Here is a 12,581-nt window from a genome sequence, read left to right as displayed (position 1 = left end):
CTGGGTGTTCTTTGAAGAGGGCCATTGTTAAGGTGATCATCACCTGTTTTAAGTAGACTGGCCCCTGAACCTCTGGATTTATGAAGCCAACATACCGAGAGATTAGCTGCTTTGCCCAAGTATCTTTTCTTGAGAGAGAGAGATCGGCGGCAAGGTTCTTTGAACTAGTGCCCTCAGCCACAGAGTTTAATCTAGCAGTCAATACACCCATGTCATATGGAGCTCACTTCTCACCATCTATAAAGCCCTTTTGACCAATCTGCCGCAAGGCTCTTACTTGCCTGGAAGTGCATGCGCAGAAAGGAAAGCCCCAGGAAGTGTTTTGGACTGCACTTGACCACAGGAGCGACCGACCACCAGAGCTAGCACGTGTCTTGGGAGAAGGAGGGAGAGCAGAGGTAGGGTAGCGGTGGTCATGGTGATCGTGGCAGTGGCCTCAGCCCCACGTGGCTCTGTGGGCACGCTCTCTCCTCCTCGTCACTATGATCTCAATAAGCGAGAGGTTACTGTGTCCATTTTACTTCAGGAACCTGAAGTGTGGGCATTTTAAAGACCTTTCTAAAGGTCATACATCTGCAAATGGTACAGCTCGGACTGGATTTTCAGCTGCTCTCCTGTCCTGAGGGATTCAGATTTCTAGTTTTGGTTGTATCCGTTTTAACGGCAAAGGGGAAGTTCAAGGGGGGAATCTCCCTGAAACAGGTGTAAGTCCACGATCACCCCACCCCCCAGTCCAGAGAGAGGCAGATCTACTCCAAACATCACCAAGAAGTTAATAAAAGCTAGTGACCCTCGCCATTTTACATTTATGGTCAAGGGACCACCCCCCAAACCACAATGTACTACTTGCTTCTAAAAGCTTCCATAGAACACTGCAGATCACAGAAGACCAACGGTCTGCTGGATTTGTCTCACATGGACTGTAGAGTATTTGAGAAAGAGCAAAAGGTGCCTCAGTTGAAAAGTCAGGAGCTTTGGCATCCCACTTTGGTTTCCCTGCCTCTTTTTCAATTTTTTATTGTTATGTTAATCACCATATATTACATCATTAGTTTTTGGTGCAGTGTTCCATGATTCATTGTTTGTTCATAACACCCAGTGCTCCATGCAGAACGTGCCCTCCTCAATACCCATCACCAGGCTAACCCATCCCCCTTCCCTGCCTCTTTTTCAAAACCGGGACACTTGGGCGCTGGGATGTGGGGGCACATGCAGTTGGCACCAGAGGCTGCCCCGTGGGCTGCAGTGGGTGGGGGGACTCCGGCTTCACTTACGGTGATTTTGGCTTTTATGGCTGCCAGATTCTCCTGGGCGGCAGTGAGGTCTGCAGTGGCTCTGCTCAACGCCTGGCGCTTGGGTTCCACGTCGCAGAAGACCTCGTAGAACCGCACGATGTTGATGACCCAGGAGCAGAGACCCGCAGCCGCGTATGACTTGGTGGCCACGAACTCGGGGCGGAACTCTGGATCCTGGAGGTACGGCCTGATGGCCTTGAGGCAGCTCTCGGGAATGTTCTCCTTGTCGAAGTTGATGAGGGAGTCCAGGAAACCGTCCACTTTGGCCATGGTGATCTTGGCGGCCTTCCAGCTCCGGTCCTTGGGCACCCGGCCCCCGGGGGCCGTGAGGGTCATCACCGCCGCACTGACGTTGCTGACAGCTGGAGGCGGGGCCCCAAACGATTTCAGCTCGGTCAGGTTGGTCTGTGGAGAGAGGATGAGGTGGTTAGGGAAAAGGGAAAAGCGGACGGGCTTTCTTTGTCCTCGGCCGCTCGTGGACTTGGGTTCCAGGGCGATCATTCTGAAAGGGCTGCTTTGAAGCCTGCGGAGCCCTTGGAAGTTTAAATGTCATGACTCATCCGAAGGAAACCAAAACTACTCCCCAGTGGCTTCAGACTCCCCCCCCCACCACCCCGAATGGCTAACCGAGATTCAGCTCTGTTTGTTCAGTCCTTTAAGGCCACTCACAGCCCATTAGAAACACCCAATTATTTCACATTCAACAGAAAAATAGAAGGATGCCAATATACTCTGAAAAAGGCAGCATGCTATGAATAAAAGATAAGGTGATTATAAATTAATTTCCCATCTTGGATTGAAGAGACTAGCCCTGTAACCCAACAAATTTTGTTTTTCTTAAATTAAACTGCTTTGTTCCATGAGCTTATTCTAACTACACTTGACTGTCCTGATAGCAAAGTGACAGTTTCCGCCAGGAAATAATTCAGACCGAAAGCCGGGCACAGTCACTGCCCCTGCTTGGATGTGGGGTCGTCCTCTGCTCCAAGCATCACTTGCACCAGAAAGATACGGCCGACCGGCCTTGGCAAGTCACTTCAACTCTCCAGGTCTCTGTACTTCCATCTATAAACTGGAAGCAGGGGGATGCACTCGTCTGTGAGTGAAGCTGTGTCTTAAATGCATGTGAAGTTGATTTAAGGTTTGTCATGACCATCCGTGAGAAGCCCATGACCTGAAAAGCTCTTGTTTTGGGGGGCTGATTTTGGAAGTGGGGGAGAAGTCCTGATTTCAAAGATTATGGCCCCTATGCCAAATTAATTTCCAGCCCAAGAGGGCCTGGAAATCTACAAACGGCAGGGGGGAGGGGATTACTTCTCGCACCTAATGAGAGTGCATGGGAAGATGCTCTTTGCTTCTGAAACTATCTTCACATTTGGTCATGAAAACTCATCAGAGGCAGGGATGGGAGGACAATGTACGTGTGGTGGGGGGAGGGGGCAGAGTCAGAAACAAAACCCCACGATTTTTTTTTTTAAAGATTTTATTTATTTATTTGACAGGAGAGAGGGAACACGTACAAGCAGGGGGAGCGGCAGGCAGAGGGAGAAGCAGGCTCCTTGCTCAGCGGGGAGCCCGATGCGGGGCTCGATCCCAGGACCCTGGGACCATGACCTGAGCCGAAGGCAGATGCTTAATGACTGAGCCACCCAGGCGCCCCCAAAACCCCACGATTTTAAACCAGTTTAAGTTCAGCATGCTCAATGTCCTGAATTAAGAAAATATAAAAACGTATAGAGATGAAATGGAATCCTACAACCCAGGTATGTCGCCGTTAATATTTCCATGTAATTTCTTCCAGTCTTCTTTATATTCAGTCTCTCTCAGTAAATTACTCACAGCCTTTCTGGTAGTAGTGACAGAAGACCCAGCTGAAGTACAAAGGGGACTTTTTCGCTCAAGTATCTGAGGGCGATGAGCTGGGAGCTGGCTGTAAGGACGAGTGGACCTGTGTTCAGAGCATTTACGGGCTCTCTGGATCTTCTCTTGTTTCTGCTTCGCCTTGCGCACACTTCTGTTTCACACAGCAGTTTCCTTGTGATGCAACGCATACCACCTACCCCTCTGCTGTCAGCCTGTGCCATTGTCTCTGTCTGTCCCTGAGCTCTAGCCACGGTCACCTCCTTCCAGCGCATTGACTGCAAGCTCGTCCCCACCCCAGGACCCCTGCCTGGAACACTTCTTGCTAAGCTATTTGTGTGGCTTATCCCTTCTCATTCATCAAGATCTCAATTCAGAATTCAGACATTGCCCACTCAGAAAGACTTTCTCGTCAGCTTCCCCTTCTCATCATTTTCTATCAGCACCCTGATGATCTGCAGAGAACTCAGGGCCATCAGAAATGATCACCAACTTTTTCCTTATTGAATTTCCATATCCTCATCTGAGGATGAGAACAGGGACCTCATCAGTCTTGTTAACCACTGTCGCCCCAGTGCCTAGAACAGAAACTGGCATGCAGCAGGTGCTCATCAACATGGGTGTTCAACAATCACCTGCAGTGAACGGGGCTCGGCAGCTAAAGGTCACGGCCATCACTTTGCAACCAGAAGGGGAGGAGACTTTTTCTCCAGAGCAAGTGGAAATAAAAATGTCCTGGGAGGGGGCGCCTGGGTGGCTCCGTCGGTTAAGCGGCCGACCCTTGGTTGCAGCTCAGGTCATGATCTCAGGGTCCTGGGATTGAACCCTGTGTCGGGCTCCTTGCTCAGTGGGGAGGCCGCTTGAGATTCTCTCTCTCCCTCTCCCTTTGCGCCCCCCCCCCCCCCCGCTTGCATGCTCTAAATCAATCAATCAATCAATCTTTAAAAAACTGTCCTGGAAAATGATCTTGTTTAGTTAGGTGGGGCTTCTGTCGCCAGTCACTGCAGGGCAGCCCGATATGGTTCTCCTAAGAGGAACGCAGGATGGAAGAAACAGTTCTCAGAAGGTAGACGGGGATTTGAGCAAGCCAACAGCCCACATGCTTGGTTTCTGCACCCCACTCCTGCCATCAGGCTCTTGCTGTCCCTGCTGCCTGATGCATTCGCTCTTCTCCAAGTTTTTACTCCAATTTCTCCTTCTCTGTAGAGTGGGGTCGGGAGGGTGGTAGAGGTGGGGCAGGAGAGCCGGTCAGGATCAGAGCTCCAGGGAGGATCCAGAGCCACAGGGGACGGACGGTTTGATATCATTCTAACGTCCAAGGGGAAGCCCCTGGAGGGTTTTGGGCAGGGAGTGAAATGATGTGGTTTTGCTCCGAGAGCTTTTTGCGGCTGGCCCCACTGCGGCAGGGCAGGCTACACAGTTGTTCAGGGAGGAGACTGAGCCAGCCGGGGGCCAGGACTCTCAACAGCAGAGATGGTGGCAGGTGACCGGGTTTGGGACATATGTTGGAACTAGCACAGGCAGAAGTTTTAAAAAGAGGCATGAGACACAGACCTGTACCCCTGAAATAATACATTATATGTTAATAAAAAATTTAAAAAAAAAAGAGGCATGAGAGAATGTCGCTTGTTATTCTTCTCAAACAGAATTTGATGTCAAACATTCAATTTCTGGAAACCTTTCCACAAATTAACCACGTGGATAATGCTTTGCAGGACATTCTTCACATAGATCTTCGTGAAAAGCTTGGATTAGCTCTTTGGGAATGGATTTGCTGGGTCAAAGGGCAGGGCACATATTTAGTGTTCTTTGTACATACTATCAGCTTCCCCAGAAATTCCAATTCCAGCTTTCAGTGTTGGAGAACGTTTATGTTCGCTCCCATTCAGCATTGGTCACATTAAAAAAAATTGTTTTTTTAATTTGACAGGCTGAAAATGCGGTAACATTGGTTTAATTCATATATGTGCATATACATATTTACTAGTGATACTGTTTTTTTTTCATGTTTTTAAGCAATTTGAGTTTCTTGTTTCGTGAATTGTTGGGTATTGACCTTTGCCTACGTTTCTGCTGGGCTGTTATCTTTTTATTTTTGATTACTGTATTAGTCAGCGTCCCTGCAGGCCAAAAAGATGATATAACATCCTGGCTAATTTAAGGGGAACTAAGGAAAGGAACTCTTTATAAAGAGAGATGGCCTTCCCCTGGGCTGGTAGCACAGTTGGGCTGGGTGCGGCTGGGGTGTCTCTGTTTCCACCCCTGGAAACTGCGGTTGGAAGAAGCGAGGCAGAGAGAAGAGAGGGAAGAAGGAGAAGAAGAGTGAGAGAGAGGGTGGGTGAGAGAGAGAGAGAGAAAGAGAGAGAGAGAGGAGGGAAAAGGAGGGAGGGAGGGACAGGGTGGGAGGGCGGGCAAGGGAAAGTGTCTGATGCCACCCAAGCGAGCCTCCCAGGTCATGGAGAAAATAGAACCCTCCCCCCTCTCATGTGCTCTCTCTCTCTCAAGTAAATAAATAAAATCTTTATAAAAAAAAAGACACAGAAAAGAAAGATAATGAGTATATACATGAATAGGAACATATATGGGAACAAATATGTATCTGGCTCATTCATGTGTACACACATAAACATATACACACGAATATATACATATCAATCACTGTTTATACTATTTTTTGAATCTGATTTTCACTGAGAATTATATCTGAAATTTTCAATGACACTGTTTTTGTAAAACACGATTTTAAATAAAGTATGCAGTTTTCTCTCATTTAGATGAGCTGCAATTTATTTCACCAACCCCATATTGCTGGACATTTAGGTTATTAAATCTTTAACAGCTGCTTAAATGATATGAACTTAAAGACATTAGGCACAAGTAAAACAAAAATCAAACTGGAGGTAATTTAGATTTACGTTTAACTTTTAAGTTATTTGAGAAGTAGCAGACATCCTTGTAATACTGAATCTTCCCATACACAGACTTGGTATATATATTTGTCTATTCATATCTTATTTTATGTTCTTCAACAAAGATGTGAAGTTTTCTTCACATTGTTTCAACAAATTTATATTCGCTTATTTGTATCTTGTGCTTTGATTGCTCTTTTCAAATATCATATTTTCCAACTGGCTACTGTTGATATTAAGAAAGCTATACATTTTTGTAAATTATTTTGCGATGGGCCCTTAACTCTTCCCTATTATTATTTTTTATAACAGGTATTTTGTAACATTTACATGATGATTATTTTTCAGTTTATTGCATTGGCTAGAAATTCTAGGACTTTTTTTTTTATAATGGTGACAGGGATCATTATTATGCTTTTTCTATCTTAATGGGAATGCTTTTAATGTTCTACCATTGGATAGGATGTTTTGTCCTTGGATTGGGATTGATTGCCATCTGTTAGCGCAATATCCAAATATCCTGGTATTCCTACTTTACTGAGAGTTTTGATAAGGAACGGATGCTGAATTATGTCAAGTCCCATTTTGACATCTCCTAAAATGATGATGAAGCTTTTCATCTTTGACCAGGGGGTTGGGTGTGGTTACGCGCATAATCTCATACAGGGAAAACTCGCCAGTTGGTGGCATAGGTAAATCTGACTTACTAGTATTTTATACAGGTGTCTTACACCACTGTTCATAAGTTAGATTCATCTGAGGTTTTATTTTCTTGTGCTATCTCTATCACTTTTAGTACCAGGCTTAATCACATAACATAGGCCTTAAGAAGTCCTGTCGGAAAGAAGTCCATTCAACTTGGAAACTCTAGAATTTTCCAAAGTATGACAGAATCTGTTTTTTATGTTACTTGCTAATATTAAAAGTCAAATGCTAGGGACTCTACGTTGAGCACGATGCAGGGCTTGATCCCAGGACCCCGAGCTCATGACCTTGAGCCGAAACTAAGAGACGCTTAACCGACTGAGCCACCCGGGGGCCGGATGGATAATTTTTAATAATGAAAATGTCATTATATGTTATTTGTATAATAAAAAAATGAGTTCACTGTAAAAAATACGTAGGGAACAAAGAGAAAATTCTAAGTAACTTTGTAGGGGGCAGAAAAGGCCATGAAATTACAAACAAAACCATTCCTCCCCTAAGGCAGGAAAAGTTACACTGGATTTATGTCAGTTTAGCTATAAAAGTGAAATAAAACTGCCAAAGCAGAGACTCAAAACGTGCAGAGACTTACTACCAGCCTCTGATTTACAGGTGTTCTTTATGCATTAACTACAGATTTATTAAGTTTGAAAATGATGAGAAAACAGGCAAGTGGTCATGAAATACCAGAGTTCTGTGAACGCAGAGGGTTTAAGGATACTCTAGGGGTCCTTGGGTCCACAAAGCAGTAACGCCCTCATCACACTTGGTACAGGCTGATCCATTCCACTTCACCAAGTGGGATGATGGAGGGTGGGGGTGGGGAGGGGGGTGGGGAGGGGGGTGGGGGTGGGGAGGGCAAGATGTGTAGAGGGGCTCAAAAGGTACAACTTCCTGTTATAAGAGAAGTAAGTCCTTGGGGATGTCTGGATAGCAGGGTGACTGTAGCTAACGATACTGTGCCGTGGATTTGAAAAGAGAGGAAACCATAAAAGTTCTCATCACACACACAGAAATCTGTAACTGTGTGTGGTGATGGATATTAACTAGACTTACTATGGTGACCGTTTCACAATATATACAAACACCGAAGTATGATGTCATACACCTGATAGGAATATTGTCACATGTCAGTTATACTTCAATTAAAAAAAAAGTGCTGTCTGAGACCCCATAAATGCATTCTGCAACCTGTAGACTGTAAACCCTGGTCCACGGTTCAACTTCTTAGTGATACTGTGGGCTGGTAATGATCTTGGCCAACCCACCTTCAGAGACTCATCGTCACGTCACTTCCTGAGGCGCCCACTCGTGCACCATGGCTCACACACTCCCCTTCCCCATGCATCCGTGTCTCTGCAAACATTGCTCCTTTCTGAGATGGTCTTCTCCACCCCCTGCCCCATCCAGGAAAATGCTCTTCCTTATCGTCCTTGCTTCATGGGCATTCTCTTCCCGAGTTCCTACCCGGCCAGCCAGTTAGCCGTGTCCTCTTCTGTGCTCTTGAGCCACTGAAATTGTAGCTTCTTTCTGTTTGTGTAATACATGAACAGAGTTTGCAAACTCTAATAGGGCCAGAAGGCTTAGAACGAAACCCATGCCTGGTAGACTCTGACTTCAGCTCTGTAGAAGTCATGGCTTACAATTTTTTCTGTTTCTTCTAGAGTTTACTTCTTATCGATAAGGAACATGCCTCTGCTGCTGTTTTATTATTCATTCATTCATTCATTATTTGAAAGAGAGCGCATGCATGCAAGTGTGTGCGTGCGAACAGGGGGGAGGGGCAGAGGGAGGAGGAGAAGGAGAGAACGCCAAGCAGTCTCCCTGCTGAGCATGGAGCTTGATCTCAGGACCCTGAGATCATGACCTGAGCTGAAATCAAGAGTCAGATGCTTAACTGACTGAGCCACCCAGGTGCCCCTATTTTTCATTTTAGATGTTAGCAAGTGACTTCCTACTTAGAGTGTGAATATTTAGCTATTTTTACTGCCCTCCTAATTATTATGGTTATATCAAATTTTTAGTTAATGTTCAGAATGAATATGACATGATTATAAATATTGTTCACCTTGGGTTCTATTTTCTTTCTAGTATATCCTGAGTTTTTTTTAAATGAAATTAAGAAGTACTTTTATTACTTGTTTCCTGTGGAAGTAACTTTTGGACAAACACCCGACAGAGGGAACCAGGATGCAGGGGGGCTTGGGGGAAGAGGACTTCCCAGTGAGCTGATCGCTCGTTCAGAGGCCTTGGGGTGGGACTGTGCTGGGGGTGTCTGAGACACAGCAAGGCCGGTGTGAGGGGTTGGAGTGACAAGAGGAAGACTAGTCACTGGTGTAGCAGAAGAAGGGAACAACAGTAGGGTCTCGTGGGCCACTGTGGATTTTATTCTGAGTATGATGGGAAGCCAATGGAAGATTCTGGAACACAGGGATGATGTGGTCAAACTGCTGTTTGATTACTCAGCACCTGGGTGGCTCAGTTGGTTAAGCCTCCGACTCTTGATTTCGGCTCAGGTCATGATCTCGGGGTCGTGGGATCAAGCCCCGAGTCACGCTCTGTGCTTAGTGCGAGTCTGCTTCTCTCTCTCCCTCTGCTCTTTCTCTCAAATAAATAAATAAAGTCTTAAAAAAAAAAGATCACTCAGGTGGGTGGCTACCATCTGTTAGTTTCTTTTCATACATTATCTCATTCCATCCTTGTGACAACCTAACGGGACTGCATCACTATTTTTTTTTCAAGTAATTTTTTTTAAATTTTTTATTGTTATGTTAATCACCATATATTACATCATTTGTTTTGGTGTAGTGTTCCATGATTCATTGTTTGTGCATAACACCCAGTGCTCCATGCAGAATGTGCCCTCTTTAATACCCATCACCAGGCTAACCCATAGGCTGAGTGGAGAGAAAATCATACCCAGAGCCACATCCAGTGAATGGCACAGCCAGTATTTGGTCTCAGCTCATTTTAGGAACTATAACCCCTCTGTCAAAAGATCTTATGAAAGACGTTTGCCTTATTAGCAAGACACGATCAGCAAACACTTCATGTGTGTGCGTCAGGGAAGTCGTCTCGTGGTTTGTGCTGGGGGAATCAGAAGAGGGCGAGACGGATCTAGAATTGTAAGTCTGAGCTTGAAATATGGGTAGGATGGGGGCAAGAGGAGAGGTGGCGGCAGGGAGGGGTACAGGCTCATCAGAGGCCTGGACATGGAAGTGGTTGCCGCTGTGAGGGGCTGGGAGAAGCTACCAGGTTCAGGCTGAGAAGTGGGAGCGTAACTGGGCTACCCCTCCAATCCCTGGTCCACCCCCACGGTACCCAGGTTCCCAGTAGAGACTCCGGTGTTTTCTCCTGATGTAGGGTGGGGGTCTGTTTAGGGCCTTCGAGGCCCTTGGTGCCTTAACCTTTAGGGCCTAAAAGATAAAAAATCCTGGAATGCATAATCCTAGAATCCTTCATAAAAAGTCCTACAATGCACTCATCTCTCAAATTACAATTTACATGGGACTAAATGTCACAGGATTCTACAGAGTTCCTAATTCCGTTTTAGATTTGCCCAGGCCTGAAACTGCCAGATGCCGAAGTGAGGCAGGAGATGGAGGTTTCAGAAGGCCGGCGTCTGCCTCTCAAACGCCTCACCTGCCCTGAGGGTGTCAAAGCAGAGGAAGAGAGAATTTTTCGTGAGACCTGCTGGTGAGTACCCCCTGCTCTGCCTTCAAGAGAGGACGTGTCGGCAAAGCCAGCACGGGCTGTCTTAGGCCTTGGCCAAGGGGTCCAAGTGAAGGGAAGAGAAAGCACCCTGATGACTGGGGGAAGGGTCTCCATGTGAGCATCCCAACAGAGAAAGGGTCAGCTTTTCAGTCCCGCTCTGACATCTGCTGCTCATGACCGGAGTCTGTCTGCCCCATTCTCTTCCCTTCTGCCCTTGCCTCTCAGCCACGGTTATCCACATGGGAAAGCAGTTTAATGGTGAAAAGGAGAGGGAAGAAGTAGCTAACCACCCCCCCCAACCCCAGGACACACATACATGGAGTACATCTCCAGGGAACCTAAATAAAAGTACCTTGTGAATACATCTCAGAAGTCATGCTTCGTCAACCAAATGGTTACCTATAGGAGTTGAATTTAATGGACACACAGCTACGTGTTGTTGACGTTTGAATATTTGCTAATTTTGATTACCTAGTTTTTTTTTTTTCATATTTTGGAGCCAACATGGGTTTTCGTCTCCTATCTTAAGTATTTTCTCAGGGCTTATAAGGCTCATGTGTCCTGTCACTTGTAACGGGTGAAGTGACCATGGGGTACATAGCTGGGAGGTCTCTGGACTTGGATTCTGAGGGTGTGAGTTGAAGTCTGGCTCTAATACGGCTCTGGGCAAGTCAGTTCTCCTCTCAGTGTCCTTGCTTTGTTATCTGTGGAGTGGAGCGTCCGGACTAGTCAGCATCTCCTGTTCTGGTTGGTTCTAAGACTCACATCCCTGGGATTTCCTCGGTAGTTTGCAGAAGTCTGATATGCCCTCAGTTTCAGTGAATGTTTGGGGGCGCCTGGGTGGCTTAGTTGGTGAAGCGTCCGCCTTCCGCTCAGGTCATGATCCCAGGGTCCTGGGATCGAGCCCCGAATCAGGGCTCCCTGCTCAGCGGGGAGCCTGCTTCTCCCTCTGCCCCTCCCCCCTGTTCATGCTTGTTCTCTGTCTCTCAAATAAATAAATACAGAAAAATTCTTAAAAAAATAAAATAAACGAGTGTTTGCTGAATGAATAAGCCAGTGACAGCTGGATCCCTAAACCCTCCAACTTTGCCCTTGGATCTCTTTGGGACGCCAGGGTGGCGCGCTGTCTGGGTCACGGGAGCCGCTCCCCTCCCCCACCCCTGGGCGGGGAGGGGTGAGCAGATGGGACAGACCATCCTCCTACCTTATTGAGGGTGTTGAGAGCCGCCTGGGCTGCCATGAGCGCCGGCTCCGCCTTGGCCAGGTCCTCCTCACAGTCCTTCTGCTTCTGCTTCACCTCGAGCATGATGAGGGCCACCCTCCGCTCCTCCTCGTCCGCCACGGCCTTCTCTCTGCTCACCTTGTCCGTCTCTATGCCGACCACCTGAATCAGCTTGTCCGCGTCGTCATTCTTCTGCCTCAGCTCCCCTTCCTGGGCGGCCAGCTTGGCTTTCAGCCCATCCACCTGCAGCAGAGAAGCCCTGGGCTTACGGGGAGCAACAAGAATTTGGACGGGGGCGGGGGCCCGGGGATCTGACCCCCCCCCCCCCACGGAAAAATGCCAACTCCCGATGTGAAGGAAGGTGCAAAGCTGAGCTCTCCTCTGGGGCCAAGTGCCCTGAGCTGGGAGAGGAGAGGGATCCTGGACTCCCTCTTCCCCCTCCCTCTACAGTAAACGTGGTAGAAGAGTCTAAGCAACACACACCCTGACTTTTCTTTCTCCTTGATGCCCACGTGACTTAGGCTGCTTCTCACGGACATCGGTGCCCATGTCTTATAAAACTCCGTGTGCTTCACGTAATACTTTCCACACAAGTGGGCATGTCCTAAAAATCGGTCATTATTTCATGGATATTGGCCAATGTGAGGTATGCCAAGAATTTAGCAAGCGATAAAAAGCGAGTATCCACTGTGTATCTGGAGAGACTGTGCGAACAGACAGTGGCCAGACCATATATAAAAGTAGAACTCTGACCCACAACTGCAACCCTCCTGGGGCCCAGGAGACCGACCCATTATGTACCATCACTAGCCCGGGAAGCTGTAATGGTACTGACTTATTGCTGTTAAGTCAGTCAGACTTGTAGGAAGTCACACT

The 12,581-nt window shown here is 47.1% G+C and overlaps 1 protein-coding gene across 2 annotated transcripts in view; it reads right to left on the bottom strand.

The window, feature by feature from the left end:
- Positions 1-12,581, bottom strand: part of LOC113907915 (dynein heavy chain 9, axonemal) — a 231,140-nt gene that overhangs the window by 114,521 nt on the left and 104,038 nt on the right. The window contains exons 19-20 of one of the 2 annotated variants that reach the window (XM_035724711.1): positions 11,688-11,948; positions 1,275-1,700 (exon numbers count right to left, since the gene is read on the bottom strand). In XM_035724711.1, the coding sequence (XP_035580604.1) occupies positions 1,275-1,700; positions 11,688-11,948 (687 nt within the window). The remainder of the gene's footprint in view (positions 1-1,274; positions 1,701-11,687; positions 11,949-12,581) is intronic. The other variant, XM_035724712.1, reaches the window with a different exon arrangement.

Source organism: Zalophus californianus, chromosome 16 (genome assembly GCF_009762305.2).
Source record: "Zalophus californianus isolate mZalCal1 chromosome 16, mZalCal1.pri.v2, whole genome shotgun sequence".
NCBI classification, from domain to species: domain Eukaryota; kingdom Metazoa; phylum Chordata; class Mammalia; order Carnivora; family Otariidae; genus Zalophus; species Zalophus californianus.
This window is presented reverse-complemented; position numbering and strand designations above follow the sequence as displayed.